Source organism: Pleurodeles waltl, chromosome 3_1 (assembly GCF_031143425.1).
Source record: "Pleurodeles waltl isolate 20211129_DDA chromosome 3_1, aPleWal1.hap1.20221129, whole genome shotgun sequence".
In the NCBI taxonomy this organism is placed as follows: Eukaryota; Metazoa; Chordata; class Amphibia; order Caudata; family Salamandridae; genus Pleurodeles; species Pleurodeles waltl.
Window position 1 is genome coordinate 746628262 of NC_090440.1, and position 23394 is coordinate 746651655.

Below are 23394 nucleotides of genomic sequence, written 5' to 3' on the forward strand. Positions count from 1 at the left end.
TACATTCTGTGGAGGGCACTGTCCCCCTGGGGGCTCACAGGAACACTGGCACCTGTGATCCCTCTATCAAGTGCTTTATCATAGATGGCCAAAGACCCTAGTAAGAGGTGGGAGCGCTTGGGGCGATCCCCACAGCTGAGAGAACTACGAAGTGAACACTTCTGGGACTACTGCAGTGGGATCGGTTATTAGTCCCCAGGACAGGTGGCTGGGCTTCTAAAACAGTGCACAGTGTGCCGCTTCGGACCCTCTGGCCCTTTAGGGAAGGTGACACATTACAGATAGGAGGTACTTTCTGAATTTTGAAAGTGCAGCGTCGTGAACTTCCATCTTAAACTAACCATTCATTTTGCCACGGGACAGGGCTACTTCATCACTGTATAACCCACGTTCACGGAATGTGAGTGAGTATTGAGAGACCCAGCTTTGGCAAACAAATGGGGAAGACCCTTAAAAAAAAAAAAGATTGCGACATGGGCGGCCTCTTATGCGCCAGACCGCGCACAATGGGGACAGACTCGATCACACATACTAGATTGGAGACGGAACCCACTGCACCTACTCTCCAGGATGTGCTTCAAGCCATAGCGGCATCCCGAACAGCACTGGAAGTTAAGATTGATACGCTAAGTTTAGATCTGGGCCTCCTACGGGACGATCATAAGAGACTGACAGAAAGAGTTTCCACAACGGAAATGGGACCTGGCAGATGCGATTCTCACCTTCACCCTAGTGAATAACAGGTTGAATACCATATATAACCGCCTCAAAATACTAGAGAATAGGGCGGAAGACGCAGAGAACAGAGCAAGACGTAATAACATCAGAATCATAGGGATTCCGGAAAAGAGTGAAGGCCCTGACATGGTGGAATTTCTGGAGAACTGGTTGCAGACGGTAGTTGCCCCGGAGGGTCTGTCCACCTTCTTCGCCCTGGAGAGAGAGCTCACAGAGTGCCTAGCAGGGCACCACCTCCAGGAGCTCCTCCGTGGCCTTTGATAGCGAGACTCCTCCTTTTTCGAGAGAGGGACCATATACTGCGCCAAGCCCCGCAAAATGGTGTGATGACAATAGCAAACAGTAAAGTTTCCATCTTCCCAGATTTCTCTCGAGAGGTGCAACGACAACAAGCAGAATATAATTCTGTGAAGCGCAATCTTCGTGACCTGGAGATTCCTTACTCAATGTTTTTTCCGGCCAGACTCCGAGTAGTCGCTCCGACTGGAACAGAATTTTTCTCTACACCGGAGAAAGCCTGGGCCTGGCTGGAGTCGCGCTCTGCTCCAGATCTGAAAAACAATTCTCAATACAGTAAGAAGAGACGGCGGCCTACGTCGAGAAGACGACAGACAGCACATAGAGTTGACTCACCCACCCCAGATGAAGTACAGAAAGAAAGACAGCGGGTGATGGAGGCGGTGGCGCTGTTTGGCGGAGGGCCTGGGGGTTCGGATGTGGCTTTGCCCTCGAGTCCACAGAAGGAGGATGGACATTCGGACTCCGACACTGAGACTGCAACCTCTACTCAATCGAGCATAGTCCTATCTGCAATCACTCCTGGAACAGCTGATGAAATAATTTAATTGGAGAATGCTGGCACGACAAGACTGCATTAACACTATACTGAGTCACTTAGCAGACAAGCTCTCTGATAAGATAGCACGACGAATGGGGTACGCTTTGCCCACACCACTAATGCTCACAGACTACCTGTGGAAACATTACTTCGTCATACCTGTTACATCGACGACTGGCGAGGGGGGGTTCGGAGCTTCCAGCTGTTGAATACTGAGACTGCCACCCACACAAATGCTGTGTGTTACACAGTAGAGACAATGATCACTGTTGAAATACTGTTGTAGTTTAATAGTTTGGGCGAAGACACCATGTCCTTTGCTCTGGGGATGGGGAGTTGGGATTTCAGTTGTTTAGTTATAATCCAAAAGACGCCATGTTGCCTGGGCAAACTGCATATTTTTAGATTATGGGGTGATCACTTCATTACTGATGGGTAGTCCACTGAGCCTGAAATTCCTTACGTGGAATTTTCGAGGGATACGCTCCATGGCCAAACGTCATAAGGTATTCTCCTTTCTCACTCAACATCTAGATGTTAACGAGAGTCGTGCTCTTCAGAAGCGCTGGAGAGGTCAGGTCTACTGTAGCACCTATTCAGCATTTGCCAGAGGGACACTGATTTGGGTTAGGGCAGGAGTACCTTATCAACACATGACAACCATTACTGACCCTTTGGGTCGCTACACTGTAATTTCAGGAAAACTGGATGGTAGGGAGATAACTCTAGGTAGCATATATGGCCCTAACTCAGATCAGGGAGGTTTTTTGGCCTCCATGTCGTCAAAGCTGGCAGTGTACCTAGCGGGATCTGTAATCTTGGGAGGGGACTTCAATTGTATAACAGATATAACTTTGGATGGATCGCACCCCTCTTGCCTTCATCCCCAACCATTCCAACGTCCCAATCATACCGGACATGGCAACAAAACTGGGGACTAGTGGACACTTGACGCGCCAAACATGCATCAGACCGAGACTATTCATTTTACTCACCCATGCACGATTTACATGTCAGATTAGACACCTTTCTGTCCTCACCAGAGGTACATGGACTAGTCCACGCAAGCTAATACCTTGCTCGCACAATCTCAGACCATAACCCACTTCTTCTTAGTCTGAGATGGTCCCGAACACGGACACCAATACCTACATAACTGCTCCAGCCTTCTCTGCTGGCGGATGAGGCATTTAAGCACACCATTGGTTTAGCAATAGACACCTATTTTGAGACTAACAAGGGTTCGACTACTTCAAAATTGTTAGAGTGGGATGCGTTTAAAGTGGCCATCAGAGGGAATTGTCTTTCTGCGGTAGCCGTAGCCTATGAATGGCGTGCACTGCTTCATGATATAGAAGAGGCAGAACGGAACCAGAGAGAGATGAAGCAGCAATGCCCCAAGACCCCAGAATTGCGAGTGTCACTTTTATCCACGCGGGAAGCAACCATAGCAGCAATAGACTGGCTGCGCTGTTTTGCTTATAGGGCCTTTTCGACATGAACGCATGCAGAGGGTGACCGAGCGAGTTCCCTGTTGGCATGGCTGGCTAACCCAGCAAAGAGAGATTCAGTAATAGTAGAGCTCATACAACCCAGGGGTACTTGTATTGGTTCCCAATCGGCTATTAACAATGAATTCCGTAAATACTACGCAGACTTATACACAAGCAGGGTATATCCTTCAGTTGAGGAAATACAAGCCCTCCTACGCCATCTACCACTCCCTACGGGATCGGCCTTAGACGCAACTGCACTGGGTGCACCGATTACGGTGACAGAAGTGAAAGACGCCATAACTTCTATGGCACGCAATAAAACACCTGGCACAGATGGGTTCCCTATAGAATTTTATTCGACTTACTTATCCAAGCTGGGGCCTAGACTGGCAGCGGTCAATGAGGCGGCAATCAAATGTCAGACCCTCCCAACGTCTGCACGGGAAGCCCTGATCATACCATTGTTGAAACCTGGGAAAGCAGACAGACGTGGCTTTGTACCGCCCACTATCGATGCTTGCAATCGATTATAAAATACTGAGTAAAATATTAGCGCTACGCCTCATGCATTACATGCCTCACCTGATACATACAGACCAGGGTGGATTTATTCCAGGGCGCCAAACGGCACTGAATATATGACGCCTCCTTGCTTTAATACATGGCGATGGGCATGATAAACGTGAGGCGGCAGTCTTTGCCATTGATTTCGAAAAAGCTTTTGATAGTGTTGTGTTGCCATTTTAGTTGTAGCTCCATACACGTTAGTTTAATACACTAGGCCGCTGTGCACCTTGACCTACATATACTTTATTCAGCTTTGCGTTGTTATTTTGACAATAACCAGTTTTACGGTCTTGTTTTAATTTCTTCTATCTCACTGTTTTGCTTAGTTCAGCATTGTGTTCTCAAACAACGCCTTCTTGATCACTCTGTGCTTCAGTCAAGGCTACATTCTGCTGCATTGTCGGTTCACGTGGTATTAGTTTAGTCTCCAACATTCGTAGAAAATACACATCCTTACGTAAGGACATTTTCTTAGAACATCTGCTGTGTTAATTATAAAAACACTTTCTAGTCCGATTACACGTCAAGAGGGAGATTCTAGCCAGGGAACCACAACTGTATGCTGAACGCTTCGCTGCAGATGCTGACGCAGATTACAGGCCTTTGCTCAGGTATGAGGGTTGATGTCCTCCCAAGGGAACCTGAAAGACAGGATTAGAGCTTAACATGCCGTGCTCAAAATATGATTTAGATAGGAAATAGTCCATCGATTCTAGTGGCAATATGATAGCATTATTCTTATGCTTCACTCTCATCGTCACCATTGTAATATTGTTGTGTTGTGTTGTGTCGTTCTGGTTATTGCAGCTCATGCTTTGCTATCCAAAATGCAGTCGTTTTATTAAACCAATCTTTAAAACTTATACTGTTTTTATTGTCATTTATATATGAGACCGAATTGTGAGTGAGAGAACCGGATGTGACCTGAGTGACCACGACTTCCCTGAGAAGTACGATATGTCATGCGCTCGGCTGCCCAATCATCTCTACCTTTCGGGAGAGATGAGGCACTGCTAGTTAGCCAGAGCAAAGCCTGGATTTGGAGCGACAAGTGTCACCCGCCGTGGGTCAGACTCAGTCCCCCACACTGTGGGACGATCTTGCTGCTCAAAATCCAGTAGTCTCATTAGAATAATGAGAGCCTGCGCGACAATAGTCTGGAATGGCGTTCTTCAGAAGTTTGGTGTAGTAAATCGCTTTGTAGCTTGGATGAAACTGTTGTACAGTAGGCCGTCGGCTAGAGTCCGAACAGGCAGTACTGTCTCTGACAGTTACGAGGTGGCTAGAGGAACCAGGCAGGGTTGCCCTCTCTCCCCTCTGCTCTTTGCGTTGGTATGCTTGGCCAGGGAGGGTAGAGCTTATAGAGATATCACACTGGCGGGCCAGACCCATCATATAGCATTGTATGCAGATGACCTCCTACTCTTTTTGAAGGATACGGAAAGTGATCTGCAGGGGGCTCAGACGTTGCTAAAAGATTTTGGTGCTTTGTCTGGGCTGAGGGTGAGCTGGCAGAAATCCAGCCTATTCCCAACTATGGAGGGAAGACCCCCTTCCTCCCTCCCCCGGACATAGGGGAACTACAATGGGAACCTAGATGTCTGACATATTTGGGGGTCTATGTCTACCACGATGTCCAGAACTTGTTTGAGAGAAATGTACAGCGGGCACTGAGGGGCATTAGGGGCTCTATGGGGTTCTGGGCTACCCTGCCAATTTCAGTCATAGGCAGAGTGGCACTCTTGAAGATGATATCCCTCCCCAGACTGTTATATCTTTTTACGACCTTACCAGTGTGGATCCCGGGGAGTTTCTTTAAAGATCTGAATTCTATGATCACAGTATTTATATGGGGAACGGGCAGACGGAGACTGGCGCTCACAGTGCTACAACGGTCTCCCGAGGAAGATGGGCTGGCTGTTCCAGACTTTGAAGCTTATTACTTGACAGGTCAACTACAAAGGTTGGCCAGATGGATGGCGAGCCGTGTGACGCCCGGACAGGAAGTGTTACCTTTCACCCCCCGAACTACCCTCATTGGCCAGGGTCATCTTGGGTCTTGACCTCTCAGAATCCCATAGACCTCAGGCATTGGTGGTAATCCATAAATGTTGGAGACGCCACCTCCGTAGGATAGGATGCCCCAAACCTTATGCTCCTGAGACACCGATGCGATGCCTGTTAACGCTACCACACAGGGGAAACTGGGGTGGAATTAGAAAATGGAAAAGGTCGGGGGCCACTACCCGGGAACCTTATATGAGGCAGACTCTCTGCTGCCCTTTGAGGACTTTCGAACTCGATATCAGATTCCAGCAGGGAACTTCCTACTTCACAGAGCAATTATAGATATGATGGGCAGGCACTGGCAAACCGGGAGTACGGAACCCCCTACTTCAGAGGTGACTCAATACCTCGTAAGTACCACAGGGACACACAGGGCGGTGACCTGCCTTTATAGAAAATTATGAACCACAATGTCCCAACCACTGACAGATCTTAAACAAAAATGGGAAACAGATTTTGGGACCACTATAGAGAACAAAGATTGGGAGGAAATACTGACTTGGATCCCGAGAGCCTCTAGGAATGCTCAATTTAAATTGATCAACACATATGTTTTACATAGAGCATATCTGACCCCGGTAGAATCAAGAGACACTTTGGGTCTGGATGTCTCAGATGTCACGAGGAGGGTGCTGAATTCATCCACATGTTCTGGTTCTGCCAACATTACGGGAATACTGGCACAAGATAACGTAGCTCCCCACATACATTGTTGGACGGGAGGTACCTGATGACCCCAGACACTGCTTGATGGGAGGCTATCGCCATCAGCCCAAACATAAATATACTAATCAATTTAAAGATTTGGCCTTAGTTTTGGCCAAAAGAGAAATTGCAATGACATGGAAAGCAGCAGTGGGACCACGATTACGCACATGGAAAAGGGAAGTCCTCAAGTGGGATAAAGCTGAGGAAATGATAAGACACCGGAAGGCACGGAGGGGCCAGGGCCCAGTAGAAAGAGCTAGGGCTTGGAGTACACTAATAAATGACTGGGAGCAGCGAGAGGAGGACACATTAGACCCCTGACTGCCTCGCAGGGCCACTGAACTAGACACTAGCATGGACCCTTGAAACTACCCACACTACAATAAAGTAAAAATGTACAAAGACAGGAATTCACCAATCACACTCATTAATGGGGCATATAAATTGTCACCTCACAGGGAAACACACTTACCTTGAAATCTGTTGACACATAGCATTATCCAGGCACACAAGCAGCAAATGTGAAGGGAGGAGGGGAGAGAGGGAGTTTGATCCCCTCAGAGAGAGGCCCATATCATAGCAATGGACGGAAGGGTCACTTGCCTACTCCTTGAACCTAGACTTACCAACTCTTTAATGTGTATTCATGCATAAATAGAGACTTAATGGAAACTGTAAACTACATGCCAAATTGTGACATTGATACAACCAGATAGGCATACTACCTTCAAAGATTGCTATAATTTTCCATTGTTGAATTCCAGAGCCCCCTTTGAGGGGAAGCGTTTTGTATTCTTTATTGCATATCAAAAGCCAATAGAATGTGTTGAAAAAAAAAAGTTTGAGGTTGATTTAACATGAGCTCCTATAGAAACTGGGGGCACTCGGAATCAGGCCTGCTTGCAGGTAAGTACCCGTGTGTAGGAAGTTGGCTCTGTATATACTATTTCAAAGTAAGAAATAGTGTGCACAGAGTCCAAGAGTTCCCTTTAGAGGTAAGATAGTGGTGAAATTAGATCATTCTAATCCTCTAGTTTGTGGTAGTGTGGTCGAGCAGTAGGCTTACCAGAGGGTCGTGTTAAGCATTTGTTGTACAAACACAGGCAATAAATGAGGAACACACACTCAAAGACAAACTCCAGGCCAATAGTTTTTTATATAGAAAAATATATTTTCTTAGTTTATTTTAAGAACCACATGTTCAAGATTTGAAGTAAACACATAAAATGCAAGGTACTTCACACAGGTAAGTTAGGAACTTTGAATAAATGCAATATCATATACAGTCTTTGTTAAAATGGCAATAAGCTATTTTAAAAGTGGACACTGCAAAAATCAACAGTTCCTGGGGGAGGTAAGTAAAGGTTAGTTTGTGAGGTAAGTAAGACACTTACAAGTCTCAGTTCCTGGGCATAGGCAGCCCGCCGTTGGGGGTTCAAGGCAACCCCAAAGTTACCACACCAGCATCTCAGGGCCGGTGAGGTGCAGAGGTCAAAGAGGTGCCCAAAACACATAGGCGCCTATGGAGAACAGGGATGCTCCGGTTCCAGTCTGCCAGCAGGTAAGTACCCGTGTCCTTGGGGGGCAGACCAGCGGGTTTTGTAGAGCACTTGGGGGGACACCAGTAGGCACACAAAACACACCCTCAGCGGCACAGGGGCGGCTGGGTGCAGTGCGCAAACCAGGCGTTGGGTTTTGAATAGGATTCAATGGAGGGACCCGGGGGTCACTCTAGCGGTGCAGGCAGGCACAGGGGGGATTCTTGGGACAGCCACCACGTGGGCTAGGCAGAGGGTTGCCTGGGGGTCACTCCTGCACTGAGGTCCGGTTCCTTCAGGTCCTGGGGGCTGCGGGTGCTGGGGGCTGCGGGTGCAGTGCTGGGTCCAGGCATCGGGTCCCTTGTTACAGGCAGTCGCGGTCAGGAGGAGCCTCTGGATTCTCTCTGCAGGCGTCGCTGTGGGGGTTCAGGGTGGTCGTCTCAGGCTACTCACGGAGTCGCAGTCGCCGGGGAGTCTTCCCTGTGGTGTTTGTTCTCTGGAACTTGAGTCGGGGTGTCCGGTGCAGAGTGGGAAGTCTCACGCTTCCGGCGGGAAACGTGAAGTCTTTAAAAGTTGCTTCTTTGTTGCAAAGAAGTTGCTGTTGTTGAGCAGAGCCGCTGCTCACTGGAGTTTCTTGGTGCTGTAGTCCAGGGCAGTCCTCTGAGGCTTCAGAGGTCGCTGGTCCCTGTTGTTTGCGTCGCTGGTTGCAGGTTTTCGAGTCAGGAGACAGGCCGGTAGGGCTGGGGCCAAAGCAGTTGTTGTCTTCCGTCTTCTCTGCAGGCTTGTAGGTCAGCAGTCCTTCTTGTTTATGCAGGTTGCAGGAATCTGATTTCCTGGGTTCTGGGGTGCCCCTAAATACTAGATTTAGGGGGGTGTTTAGGTCTCGGAGGGCTACTGTCCTTGAGGGTGGCTACATCCTCTTTGTGCCACATCCCTAATCCTATTAGGGGAATCCTCCAAAACTAAGATGGAAGATTTCTAAAGGCAGGGGTCACCTCAGTTCAGGACACCTTAGGGGCTGTCCTGACTGGTGGGTGACTCATCCTTGTTTTTCTCATTATCTCCTCCAGCCTTGCCGCCAAAAGTGGGAGCTGTGGCCGGAGGGGCGGGCATCTCCACTAGCTGGGATGCCCTGGGATGCTGTAACAAAAGGGCTGAGCCTTTGAGGCTCACCGCCAGATGTTACAGTTCCTGCAGGGGGAGGTGAGAAGCACCTCCACCCAGTACAGGCTTTGTTCCTGGCCACAGAGTGACAAAGGCACTCTCCCCATGTGGCCAGCAACTTGTCTGGAGTGTGGCAGGCTGGCAGAAACTGGTCAGCCTACACTAGAAGTCGGATTGGTATTCAGGGGCATCTCTAAGATGCCCTCTGGGTGCATGTTACAATAAATTGCACACTGGGATCAAGGAGGCATTTCCTTACACCATGTCTTCGGAGGGCAGACCTGGGGGGTTTAGAGGAGCACCGGGGGTGCCACAGGTCACCACCAAACACACACCCGGTCCTGGAAAACCAAAGGCTGGACAAGGAGGAGGGCCGCCTGCTGGACGTTGCTGTATAGAAGGTCGGATTCCCGAAGGCCAGGGGGCTGCCAGTGGAATGTACTTTTTGGCGTCCGGAATCTTCGTCCGCTTCTGTCGCCGTCATGGGTGTCCTTCGGATTTAGGCTGCAGGCGTTGTTGTGTTGAACAGGAGGGGTCAACCCAGGGTAGACACTAGGTCAGAATCGCCTGGGGACCACATTTAGTTGGTTGGGCCACCTGGACATGGGCTGTGGGTGTTGGGAGCAGAGTGGGCAGGACTTGGGGATCTGGGAGTGGTTCTGGAGTTCTTTGCTGGTGTTTCTTTCTAGACACTGGACAGGACCACTGTCCACATGAGTTCTTGGTCCTCTGGGGTGCAGGCAGTCCTCTTGAGACTTTTAGGAGGTCGCTAGCCCTCAGGATGCTTTGCCTTTTGGTTGCAAGGCGTCAGAAGCTGCAGACAGGCCTGTAGGGCTGGGGCCAAGTCTGTTGATGTCTTCAGTCTTCTCTGCTGAGTGTTGGCTTAGCAGTCCTTCTTTTCTTCTTTCTTCTTCGTGAGGTCGCCAGGAGTCTGATGAGTTAGGTTTAGGGGAGCCCTTAAATCCTGGATTTAGGGGTGTTACAGGGGTCAGAGGGAAGTAGCCAATGGCTACTGTCCCTGAGGGTGACTACACCTCCCAGTGTCCACTCCCTTTGGGAAGGGGGACACAGACCTAATCCTATTGGTCCCTGTCCTTCAAATCAAGATGGAGGATTTTGCAAGGAGAGGGTCACTTCAGCTTTGGACACCTTAGGGCTGATCCCAGCTGAAGTGGTCATTCCTCCTTGTTTTCCCTAATTTTCCTGCCGGACTTGCTGCCAAAAGCAGGGCTTTGTCCAGAGGCGGGCATCTCCACTAGCTGTGGTGCCCCCTGGGTGCATTTTTCAATAACTCCAACACTTGACATGAGTGTGGGTTTATTGTGCTGGGACATTTGGTAACAAACTTCCCAGACTTCAGTGAAGCTATTATGAGCTGTTGAGTTTGTAATGATAAACTCCCAGCCCATATACTTTATATGGTCACATTGCACTTACCATATCTAAGAATAGATTTACACTGTAGGGGCATATTGCCCTCACCTGTGGTATAGCTTTCCCTGCCTTAGGGCTGTAAGGCCTGCTAGAGAGGTGACTTATCTGTGCCACAGGCAGTGGTTTGTGGGCATGGTACCGTGAAAGGGGTGCCATGGTGACTTGGTCTTTTTCTCCCCACCAGCACACACCAGCTGCAAAGGCTGTGTGCGTGTGATGGTGAGGGGTCCCCCAGGGTGGCACAATACATGCTGCAGCCTTTTGGGACCTTCCCTGGCCACAGGGCCCTTGGTACCACTGGTACCTGTTACAAGGGACATAACTGTGTGCCAGGCGCGTGCCAATTGTGGAAACAATGGTACAGTTTTTGGGAAAGAACACTGGTGCTGGGGCCTGGTTAGCAGGGTCCCAGCACACTTCTCAGTCAAGTCAGCATCAATATCAGGCAAAAAGTGGGGGGTAACTGCAACAGGGAGCCATTTTCCTACAGTATCATTTTATTTTATTGGCCAATAGCAGCATGTGCTGCATCACTTAGAAATGCTAAGATGTGTGGTATCATGCAATATATAAAAACAAATAATTATTAAAAGTACAGAATGCTCTAATTTAAATGTAATTATGATAACCTTATTTTACAGAGGGTATTTACTCCTTATTATCAGTACAATGTCTGTTTTGATGAGGATACCTAACCAACGCTTTTATTTGTCCACTTTTTTACCAGCAATATTCACAGTTTTTTGTTTTTTTCTAGGTCGTTTAATTTAAGTGAAGCTATGGCTACTATCAGTGAGAAGATATGTGCAGAAGTTAACAGCTGTCTATCTCAGCATGGATTCACACCATTTTCTGCTGAAAAAGAGATGACGCTTAAAGGACAGATCCAGGCTGCAGCAGACCCAAATAATCATATTCACAAACTAATAGGTAATTGCCCTTCTGTACTATGAAAAGATTTGTATTTGGTAGCTTACATTTTATTCAATGGATAAATGCTAAATACACATCTTTGAAATGTCATAAGTGCGTTATCATTCATCATGCCCCAATTAGCCTTCCTTTTTAATATTTAGATGATATACGTATTAGTTTATGGCGCAAATATTTCCTAGTTAAGGAGAACAACAAAGCTGCTGGATCTACAGTTTTACAGAAGGTTAAAAAGAAAGAGGAGCTCTGGGCAAGTTTCTATTTTAGTTGGAGAACATTACAAGTGAAAGTATTAGTGTATATATCCCTATTCTGACATTCTCTGAGCATTGGGTTAGTGAAGTATGGGCTAAAAACAGTGTTGTTTTTTGATGGATCCATTTCATTTAGCATTGTTATGCTACCTAGAATGGCTTACTCAGGGCACCTTTTGTTTGACAGAACATAAAGATCACTCCAGTCTTTCAGGCTATTTGGTTTCCATGGATCTGGATACCTTACACATACAAGACTAAATTTTCTATAAAACTGAAACATGAGAACGCGGCCAGCAAGATGTTGGAGTAGACGCATCTCCACCTGGCTCAGTGCGGATCACAACAACATCCTGGGAAATCCTTGTAAAATGCTACCAACCGACACTAAAAATGACCAGAGGTCTACACAGGACACTCAGTCACATCTGCACTCATATATGTATATGTGAGTCTGGAAGCCTCTTTGCTGTGCTCAGGTGAGTAAAGATCGTGAGATTGCAATGCAATCCAAGAAGGCAGGCTACTAGGGGATTGCTGTAGTGGCTGTCGGACCGGGAGGCCATTTGTCGAATGGAGGCTGAGTGTAGAGCGGCTGCGGTTTTCCAGCTGTGTGAAAGCTATACCCTGAGACCCTGTGGGAAGGGATGTGTTGCAGCAGGATTTGCCTTGGAGACGACGAAGGTTGGGCTCTCTCTAGAACTGCTCCTGTGCCCTCTGGTGGGAGCGAGGGCACTCTTGTGCGCCACCTTAACTGTCCTGACATGACTGGAAATTGGCACAGTTGAATTGTAAGGCAACACTGGCCTGCTCTGGGTGCCCCGCAGGCCCCTGACAAGCAGATGTTACTGCCGCACCTCACTGGGCGCTTGCAGAGGTGACTGCGACAGATTGTGGGGAAGGTGCTGGGGCTCTGAGTTCCCAAATGGGCGGTATCCTTGTGATTGCCTGAGGAGGACGAGGAAGTTACCAGTGTGGGCATACCTGTATCTTATGGAGTGCTGCGCTAGGGACATTGGTGGCACTAATACTGCAGCAGCAATGGCACAGAGTGGTTGCTAGGCAGCTTGTATGCTTTCTGCAGACATGTGCCATGGATGTTGGCCTGTGATTCTTGAGACTAATTTAGCCAAGTATAATATAGGATTACAGCTGTGGACTGCAGAGTAACAGGCTTTGTGAACAACTGTTGGTGAAGAAGCCCTTAAGTGTGAAACAGTTGTGGGTTCTGTGCACATCTGTTACCTGTCTGGTTCATAGCGCTGGGTTCCCGCCTCCTCCTCTAAATATAACAACTAGTCCCTGTGACTGTTACCACGGCATTTGGGGGGGGGGGGGGGGGGGCTGTGGACCTGCACATGAGATAGTGGAACTCCCCGAGGGTTGCTTTGGGGACGCCTATGCCCCTTTTTGGCTTTTCTTTGGTGAAGGAGAAGCCTGGTAAACTGACACAGAGCAACAGTGTTAGACCTGGCTTGCTCGGGAGGGTTTCCCCCTAACATTTTTATCCCCCCGCCTGTTTTTGCTGGTCTTAGGTCTTTTTTGTACTTTACTACTGTACTAAACTGCTTGTGCTCCCCACTCAAAACATGGTAACATTGCCCTATACCCAATGGGCATATTTCATTTACTTAAAGGCCCCTAGTAAAGAGCACTATATGTGCCCAGAGCCAGTAAATTAAATGCTACTAGTGAGTCTAAGTACTGATTGTGCCACCCACTTAAGTAGCCCTTTAAACATATTTCAGGTCGCCTGCCATTGCAGAGCCTGTGTGCAGATTTAAACTGCCATTTCGACCTGACAAAATAAGCCTTTTGCCAGGCCCAACCCTTCCTTTTTAATACATATGTCACCCCGAGGCAGGCTTAGGACAGCCTTAAGGGCAGGATGCAGTGTATTTTAAAGGTTGGATGTGTACTTGTCCTGGTAGTGAAACACTATAACTTGTTTTTCACTACTGCACGGCTTCTCTCTCTCATAGGATAACATTGGAGTTGCCCTTTTATAAGTGTTATTTCCAAATGGGAAGAGATGTCTGGGTCATGTTTTGTGTCCCTGGAATCCTATTTTAAAATCCTAACTTCTAGTTAAGTTGGATTTTAAATTACAATTCAGAAAATGCCACTTTAAGAAAGTTGGCATTTTCCTGCCTTAGCCTTTTGATGCCTGCAACCTGTCTCTGGTTACATGACTGGGTGTAGTTGGCAGTTGGGCTTTGTGTACTCCTCCTAGACACCCACACACATTAGGAGCTTAGGTGTGACTAGATGGGTTATCACTGGCAGGATGGGAGAGAGGAGCTGGGCCCTGTCTCACTTACACCTGAATAGGCTGTGTCCTGTAGTTAGTCTGAAGCCAGGGCAGGGAAGACAAGGCATCTATGCCTTTCAGAGGCATGCCTCTAGAAACTTCTGCCCACTTCAAAGGCACAACTGTGTATACGGACCCCAGACACCACCACTTCAGTACACTTCTGGACCTGTGGATTGTCTGTCAGGAAGAAGGACTGCCACTCTACAAGGAACTGTTGCTGACCTGTTGCCTGCTGCCCCCTTGCAGGGGGAAAAATAACTGAACCTGCAACTCCATCTTAAATCCAGGACCCCAAGGGGGTAGTCTGCTGGGCTCCTGAGTGAATCCTCAGAGTCATAACAGGCTCCCCAACAGCTCCTGGCCCCTTCTTCAGTGAGTTCCTGACCACCAAGAGGTGCCCCTAAGGTCGTAGATCCTTGGGATTGCTCTTGGGCTCTTAAATACATGCTTTTGGGCTCTTCGCAAATGCAAATAGGCCAGTTCACACAGGAAACGCGCCACTCGCACTTAAAACCAGCGCAAGCCATCGCCAGCCTTTCTCTTCACTCAGCAGTATCGTCAGCCCGCCACCAAGGTGAAACTCCAGCACGCCTGTCTGTCACATCTGGCCTGCTTCTCACCATGCATACTGCCACCTGTGATGCTCTCATTGCTCCTGGTGACCTTGTTTCATGCAAACGGGACTCTTGTCATAAAACATGAGAAGATAAAGCTGGTCTAATCTGGGACTGTATTCGACCCGGGCTCCATCGTGGTCAGCCTGAACTTTTAACTTTGACCTGGTCCAGCATGACCAGTCGTGGTTGGCTCTTTATGGTTTTAGGCTCTATTTTAGAGCATATTCTCTTTTTTTATATTCATAACTCCAGTTCTGCTGATTGGACATTTGGCATTTTTGTCTTGTTTATTTATTAGATTCTGCTTTATTGTTCTAATCTGGTGTGGGATATTTTTTGTGTGGTGTTTTCACTGTTTTACTGCTTGAAGTGTTGCACAGATACTTTACACATTGCTTCTAAGTTAAGTCTGACTGCTCTGTGCCAAGCTTCCAGGATGTTGAGCGCAGGTTTATTTGGAGTTTGTCTCTGACCTAGCCTGACAAGGATTGTGGTTGGTGCTTGACCAGGGCTCACACCCCAATCAGCCAGAAACCCAATTTCTAAAAAAACAATCTAGAGCAGTGCACCACAGTGGCGTCCGGACGTTCATAGCCCCCTCTGTCTGTTGCAGTAGAGGTGTAGACTGATGACCTCAAATAGGATGCGGACGATCAAGGACTCAGGCCTTGGAGCATAAAATAGACACTATGGCACACTGAATTTACCTTAGTGAGAACAGACCTTTGAAAGTTCTTGCTTTTGACAAAGACCATGGAGGACACAGTGTCCACAATCCAGACAAATATGCAGGAGATGCTTGCAACAGTGACCAGCTTAGCTTGGTGGGAGGACATTTTCCTCACTTACAAAACACTGAACAGCAACATGCCGGATAATTTGATTAAGCTCAGAGAGCACTAGGTACAAGATACAGTTGAAATAGATGACAGTGATTGGGAGACTGCCTCGATGCACCCAGGTAGGTAGCTATTAAACCTAGGCTTCAGCTAATACACCTTAAGATTCTGCAAAGGGTTTATTTTGATAAAATGCAGCTGCAAGCCGTGGGAAGAATGTTGTCCCCAGACTTTATGAGATGCAGTGGGTGAAGAGAACTTTCCTGCATCCGCCGTGGGCTTTCCCGCTGATCTAGTCATACTGTGACAATATAGTGTGTGAATTATGCAGCACGCTGGGGGTTGATATCCCACTTGAGCCGAAATACATTCTCCCTGGGCATACCAAAGAATATATATGTCCCACTGGCCAATCTTCTCTTTAGTAACTTAAGATTGGTGGTGGCGTAGAGGAATGTGGCCAGGTACTGGGGGTTGCCAGAGGTCCCCACACTACGAGAATGGAGAAAGGGGAAGGATATGTTTATGGCTCTGGAGAAAGTTGCATACAAAGGCAGAGGGTGTCCCCAAAAATTCCATAAAGTCTGGCGTTCTTGGAGGACTTACAATGGGCTTGACCTTGTTGGGGATGAGAACCGGCCTTGACTGTCCCAGGCCACATGTGACTGCAACAATATCCCATACTGTACCTATTGTGTTGTCGGCAAATTGCATTAATATGACTGCGAATTGAGCTGTTAACCTGTACAACTCCCTCTGTGGTTTATTACTGTTTGGGATGCGTGTTTGCATCCTGCAATGTTGTATATGCATAGAAAACCAAGTAAACATATTTTGGAAAAATAACTGTGATCTTGCTTCAAGAGATGAGTATAGCTCTTCATGAGAGGGCAGAGGATGCAGGTGGCTGGTCCAGGTGCTTTAATGTCCTATTTTTTGGGCTTTCCGGAGAAGGTAAGGCCCATCTATGGTACTCTTTCTTGAACACTGGATCCTAGCTGTGTTAAAGCCTAAGGGTCTGTTCAACTACTTCTCAGTAGAACGTGGACACAGGACGGTGGCACAAAGACCTTGCTATTGATGGCACACTAATTGACCAATAGTCCACGAGGGACTAAGACCTATAAGACTGGCAATATAGATGGTCTGAAGTGGTTTTGTCCTGTGTAGTTGAAATGATGTTCTGTTATTTGGTTACGTTTGTTGTGGGGTTTTGTTTTGGTGGGAGGAGGTGCTCTGGACCAAGACTTTGATGACCTCATCGAGCTACATAGCACTCTATGAAGTAATGTTACTTTACTGCATTTCAGGAGATTTTTCACCCTCACATTAATAATCCCTTTTTAAAAGTCCAGAAGGAGGTGGGAAGGGTGTCAGGTTTTCATTGACAAGAACTATGGCAGGAGAGGCATGGTATGATGCTCACACTACATGCAGTGACACAGCTATTGACCCTGGCTTTTTTGATCCCAAGTGGTTGCAAGGGTGTGTTGGAGACCCAACCTGTGAAACTGTACAACTATGATGCATGACATTAAACTACTTAAATGGAATGTCTGTGGTTTAAAGAACCTTATTAAAAGACATTGGGCATGATTTAGAGTTTGACGGACGGGTTACTCCGTCACAAGCGTGACAGGTATCCTGTCCGCCGTATTACAATTACCATAGGATATAATGGGATCATAATTTGGGAGACTGGATATCTGACACGTTTGTGGCAGAGTAACCCCATCTGCCAAACTAAATCAGGCCCATAGAATCTTCTCTTACATTAAGCAGCAACACGCTGGCATATTGTTTTTGCAGGAAACGCGCCTTACTTCACAGGAGCATGCTAAATTAGCCACAAAGTGTAGGAGACCACTACATTCTGTAGTTTACTATTCTTAGGGATTGGGCATTGATCTGGGTGAATAGAGGGGTGCCTTTTACGGTTAACGTTGTGACTTGGGACCCTGAGGACCACTATCTTATGGTCGCCAGCAAAAGGTGTACCTCCCTGTCTCAATGTCCATGGCACAGTTATGGATAACATTGCATTCATCAAGAGGATCTAGGAATTCACATTACCTCATCTGGGCTCCCCTATCATGTGGACAGGTAACATTAACTGTGTTATGTCCCATATGATGGACAGACATCTGTTGAGAGACAAATCTCACACGAAGATAACCACCAAACTAATAAATGTTGTTTATCAAATGCACCTGGTCAATCTCTGGGAACTCAGACACACGCAAGATAGAGTATATTCATACTATTAACCGCCACAGGACTCCTACAGTAGATATGATGACTTCTTCCTTAGCCATGAGATCTGTGTTAACTGCCTTGAGGTGGCCTATATGGGCAGAATCCTCTCAGATCACTCCCCTGTCTTAATGAGGCTCTTGCGTTTGTACATTTGTATATCCCTGTTTGAAGGTTGGGAACCCAACCCTCACAGACATTGAGACCCTCATTCGGAGTTTGGCGGAAATCAAACTGTCGGTAGACCGCCATTGCAGTCTGAACACTGTCTGCCCTATTAAAAGTTCACCACAGGGCCGGCAAGCGGAAACAACGTTTCCACCTGCCGGCCAGAGTGTTTTCACCCGCCGGCCCTGCTGTGAACAGGGCTTTAACATTGCCGCCGGCTCGTAATCAAGCCGGCAGCAATGTGGGGGATGCGGCGGGTCCAGCAGCAGCCGTCGCACTGTCTATGGGGCCCCCGGCACCCCCTTTCCTCCAGTCTTTGCATGGGGGGTTACCCTCATGCAAAGGCTGGCAGAAAGGGTCTTGTAATCCCAAGGGCGCCGAATTGAGACCGCCAGACTGTCTGCTGGCGGCAACCTGGTGGTGTTGGCGGTCCGCCTCCACGGGCGTAATGTGGTGGTCAGAATGAGGGCCTGAGTTTTCTACCCATCTTAATCAGGTCACAACTAAGTATTTTGAGGATAACTGGGGCTCCACTGCAAATTAGGATTTCAAATAGGAAGCAGTGACAGAGGTGTTTTGCGGTGCTGCCATCTACAGAATAGTAGGTGTAGCTGAACAACTCCGAAGGGAGAATAAGATTAGGGAACAAAGCCTAACTGAGGTAGAATCACAAATGCCCCACTTAAGGGATTGGGTGGGTTAAGGTATCAAGACTCTGTTTGACATAAAGCATCACCTAAACGAGACAAACTAGATGAACACATCCACTAGACATTTCACTAGAAGCTACATAGAGAGGAGATTAAATCTGAAACACTACTGACTTGGGTCCCTACCTGGGAACTCAACAGAACATGCATTGCATCTGTTACTGATGATGTGGGCCCAGCACGTCAAACTCCGGACCCCATCAGTGTGGCATTCAAATCACATCTACAAAGGGTGTACACACAGAGGGGAGTGCCTAACAGACACAGACTGACTGCTTACTTAATGTCAGTGCAACTTTCCTGATTGCAGATGAACTTGTGAGATGAACTGGACCAACCTATACCAAGTGAAAAGGTGTGTGCAGCCCTAGATTGGATGGAAAGCGAGAAAACCCCTTGTATGGATGAATGTCCGCGTGAATTTTATAAATCACCTCCTGCGCTCTTTGTGGAAAAAGTTAGGAGGTTGTGACAGTGGTGGAGGGGGCCTACCAGCAGGGATGCTATCCTCCCACAATGAAGGTGGCGCTACTTATTAAGATTCCTAATGTGGTGGTGTGGCTAGCAGGGGCCAAAATGGCAGATGCTATCTAAAGAAGCTCTGTGCACTTACCCCGTTATCCACTAAAAATCATGACCAAAGCTGACCATCCACTGCCTTAACCTGTCCCAAAATACTCCCATTGCTGTCCCCTACCAGTGGATGCGTTGGTACTGGGATAATTATCCCCCTAAGACTGGTGTTGCAGCTGGAGCCCGGCTGAGGTCTACACCCGCATGGTGGGAAATTGACAGCAACTATCATCTCAGGGCTGCTCGGGGGCATGTCTCCCTGATGATGCTGCAGTAGAGGCATGTGATTTGCAGGCTGCTGCGGTGACCAATCCTGGTGAAGAGAGCTGATCGGCTCATATTCAGCACCAGAGTTTCCCCCTCTGGTTGGCCGGAGGACTGCGTTGGAGAATTACGCGGGTGGCCCGGCTGCCGACTATTTTGTACGCCCATGTCAGGTGAGCCAGGGTGCTGTGGTGACACTGCCCTTCTGAGTTCCCCTCCCCCCTTGTTGCTGTGACTGCTGCGAACCCAGGAGCCAGGCTAAGTCACAGGTAGTGGGAAATTACAGGTCGCATCACGCGCCTGGCTCTAATTATCACCCCTGGGGCTTTCCTCCGATTCCCATTGGTGGTGAGGGTCTAAGTGCCACCACTGTCCTGCACTGGCCAGGACTGTGCCTGCAAGAGGGAGCCCGAGGGTCGTATCAGACCTAGGCCCTTGCCGCTGACTGAAGACACAATTTCTTCTGTGCCCTGGTTGTTGGGCACACTGCTCTTGGGCCTTCTTCATGTCTGGCCACCTCTACTTGCCTCGGCATGAGAATTTGTGGCACTGGGGCCTAGTCTCTGCATCCACCGATAATCTTTGTAAAACCACATGCAATCATCCGGGCAAGTTAAACAATGCCAGCCTACCTTGGCCTTCCCTGCTTACGGGCCTGCTTTACTGACTAGTTGAATTGCTAGCCCTAACTGCTCAAGAGTCCCATTGAACCCGACTGCCAGCTTGATCCTTCCAGATTTTGGTGTGCCTTCTAGGCACGGGAGCGCCATGTCGGCCCTTTGAGCCCTGTCTGACTTCTTTCCGCGGCAGAACCCATCTCCTTATTCCCCTACATTAACACACTAATTTCTCTTGGGGCCTCAGGCATGCAACCCGCTCTGACACCGGGCCTGACTCCTTCCTTTTGGGCCATAACCACAAGCAGTGTACCCTAGACACTCCTGGTAACATGTCAAAACCTACTGAACCGCATTAACGCAATGCTGCTCTATTTCATTCTCCCCCCACCCCCAAATGACTCTGACGATGCTACTTTGCATAAATGCTTGACTTGGACTTTCAATGATGTTTCTGAGCTGAGGCTGGCCTCTCTTTTTATAGACATCACCTACGCTGTTGTGCCTAATACTTTCTGACTGCTTGCATACTAGCGCTTGTGACTGGATTGGGTGATTTCTAGACACACCTACCAATAATGAGGCGCTAACGCACTACCGCTCAGGGAACACCATTGCATCCATTGTCGGCCCCTGCCGTGCCTACTAAGGATGTTTCACAGTCGCAACCTCCTGCCTGCTCCAAGTTATTGGAAGACAAAATAGACACTGTACTGGTGACTCGGACATCCTTAGAAACCAAGATTGACAGTGTAGCTACTGATCTTACGCTCCTGCATGCAGATAACCGTAAGCTCGTTGACAGGTTTGTCTTGGTGGAAAAGTCCCTTGCAGACCTATAGCTGAAATCACAATGCATGGACACCTCCATACAGGCACTACTGGAACATGTCAGTATGCTCGAGCGCTGAACATACGGAGGGGAGATCTAGGAGGAACAACATTTGTATTGTGGGCCTTCTGGAGGAGGTGGAGGGTCGAGATGCGATGCCGTAGGTGAAACAGTGGCTGCTTCCCCTACATACATTCTCCCAATATTTCTCCATTGAGGGAGCGCACTGTGTTCCTGCAAGGAAACTCCGACCCGGATCCAGCCCTTGACCAATGGTACTCAGGCTGTTGCATTTTCGTGACAGAGATTCAGTTCTGTGTGAGGCCAGAAAACTTGCTGAGACTAAAGTGGATAATGCGCATATTATGTTTTTTTCCTGACTACACCATTGCCGTCTAGAGGCAACGAAGTTCCTTTCTGGCCTGTGTACCGTCACCTCTGTGAAATCGACTTGAAGTATTTACTTCTTTTTCTGACACGTCTCTGTGTGGTCGCCAATGGAACAATGCATGCACTTCTTTGATTGCTCTAATAGTGCTTGGCGCTGGTTGGAAACGTATGGCACTCATGCTACCAAAACATCACAGCCTGGCGCCCTGATGAAGACAAATATGACAGCAGCAATAGTTACCAGGTACATTGATATTACATACCACTCCAATATGATTGTTCTTATTAATCTATAGCAATCCTACCCTGTTTTTGCTACTTCTAAGTGCTAATTTAGATCTAGCAAAGCAGAAAATAAAAATACATTTCCTTTTTCAGATATGGTACACACCTTTTTTTAACAGTAGAGTTCACAAGGCTGGCTGCACTGATAAGTCCAGCATGCTCTAGGCTGACGACCGAATACAATATTTTTGCCGAACGTGCAAGATTTGCCTCAATGTCAGTCTCAAGCCCCAAAATGCCCAGTCACTGAGGCAGAGCAGCGCTCCCACAGGAGTTAGGCATCAAGCCCAGAGCTGAGCTTAAAACGGCATAAAGTCGGATAAAGCATCTCCAGCTGCTACGTCTCAGATTGGAGAGGTTGCATTGATACCAATGAAGGCCCCACCTAAGGGCGCTAAAGCTCACCACTGTCAACTGTCCTCTTGGCACTGAGACATGGAAAAGGCGCAGTTGTGTGAGAAAACAGGGATTATTGCAGAGGCCCCCTAACTTTTTGCCCCATTTTCCACTTTTTGCTGGTGTTTTCCTGACTCTGATGGTGCCCTGGGTACTGCTAACCAGTCCCAGGGCCTGTGCTCTGTGTAAAATGGATATGCAACTTAGGCTAATTATAATTGGCTAAGTTAACCTACCTATAAGTCCCTAGTATATGGTAGGGCATGTAGGTTTAGGGACCACAGCGTAGGTAGTGCACCCATAGGTGCACTGCTGGGGTGCCCAGTGTCATTTTAAAGGCAGGCCTGCCTTGCTGGCTGCTTTTAAATTAAAGTTATATGCAAATTCGACTTTGGAATTAAAAGTAGTTCCAAAGTCTTAAACTACCTTATTTTTACATATGTCACCCCTAAGGTGTGCCCTATGTGCCCCTAGGGCTGGGTGCCGTGTAACTATAAGCAGGGACTTTATTAAAATAGTTTTATAAGCCCTGGTGAGGTAAAAACAGCCAAATTCGTTTTCCCCTCATTGTAGTAAATGGCCTTCATAGGCTAGAATGGGGAGACTTTATTTTAATTTTTAAAGTCTCCTTAAATGATGCATACCAAGAGTTTGGTATCAAATTAATTGTTGTAATAAATCCCACAACTTCCAGTTGTTGGATTTAATATAACTTGTTCAGGTAAAGAGTTTTAAACTTTACCTGAAAAGTTGCCAATTTCAGCCCTGCATTGTTTTTGCTGCTGTGCTCTGATTGGCCAACCTCGAGCAGCTTGGCCAAGCTGCCTTGATGAGGTGTGAAGTGGCCTGGCTTCACACACAGGAATGTGCCTGTGGGAGGGAATCTCCCCTCAGCAGATGGTGAGGCAGGAAGGGGGAGGGCTGCCAAACTGGTCTTCAAAGGCAGAGAAGGACATTTGGAGCAACCAGCAACACCCCCACATCCTGCAACCCCAGACAACTAGGTGCCCCCTTGATTAGATTAGGAGAGGGGTGTGTTTATGATTTTTAGCCACACCAGTGGGTGGGCTCAGCCAGATGTAACCTCCAAAAATCAGATTCAGCCATGATGGATTTTTGGAGAATGTTGCCTCCTGGGATTGATTTTTGCCACACTTCCCAGGAAGTGGTCATCGCAGGGGGAAGGACCCTGCACCTGATTGGAGAACCAGGACCCCCCTGGTTTTCACCCAGGAGCAAGGATAAAACTGGCAGACCTGCACCCACATCTCAGTTCCCTACCACATCCATCAAGGAAGAACAACAGAAGAAGAAGGACTGCCCTGCTGGACCCCTGGCCTGCACCTGGAACCTGCACTCAGAAGGACTGCACCAGCTGCACACTTCGGCTTCACCACAA

The 23394-nt window shown here is 47.9% G+C and overlaps 1 protein-coding gene across 1 annotated transcript in view; it reads left to right on the top strand.

Annotated features, from left to right (window-relative positions):
* TCP11L1 (t-complex 11 like 1) overlaps positions 1-23394 on the top strand; it is a 279925-nt gene that overhangs the window by 228536 nt on the left and 27995 nt on the right. Inside the window, exon 9 of the mRNA XM_069223521.1 lies at positions 11308-11480. Coding sequence (XP_069079622.1) covers positions 11308-11480 — 173 coding nt within the window. The remainder of the gene's footprint in view (positions 1-11307; positions 11481-23394) is intronic.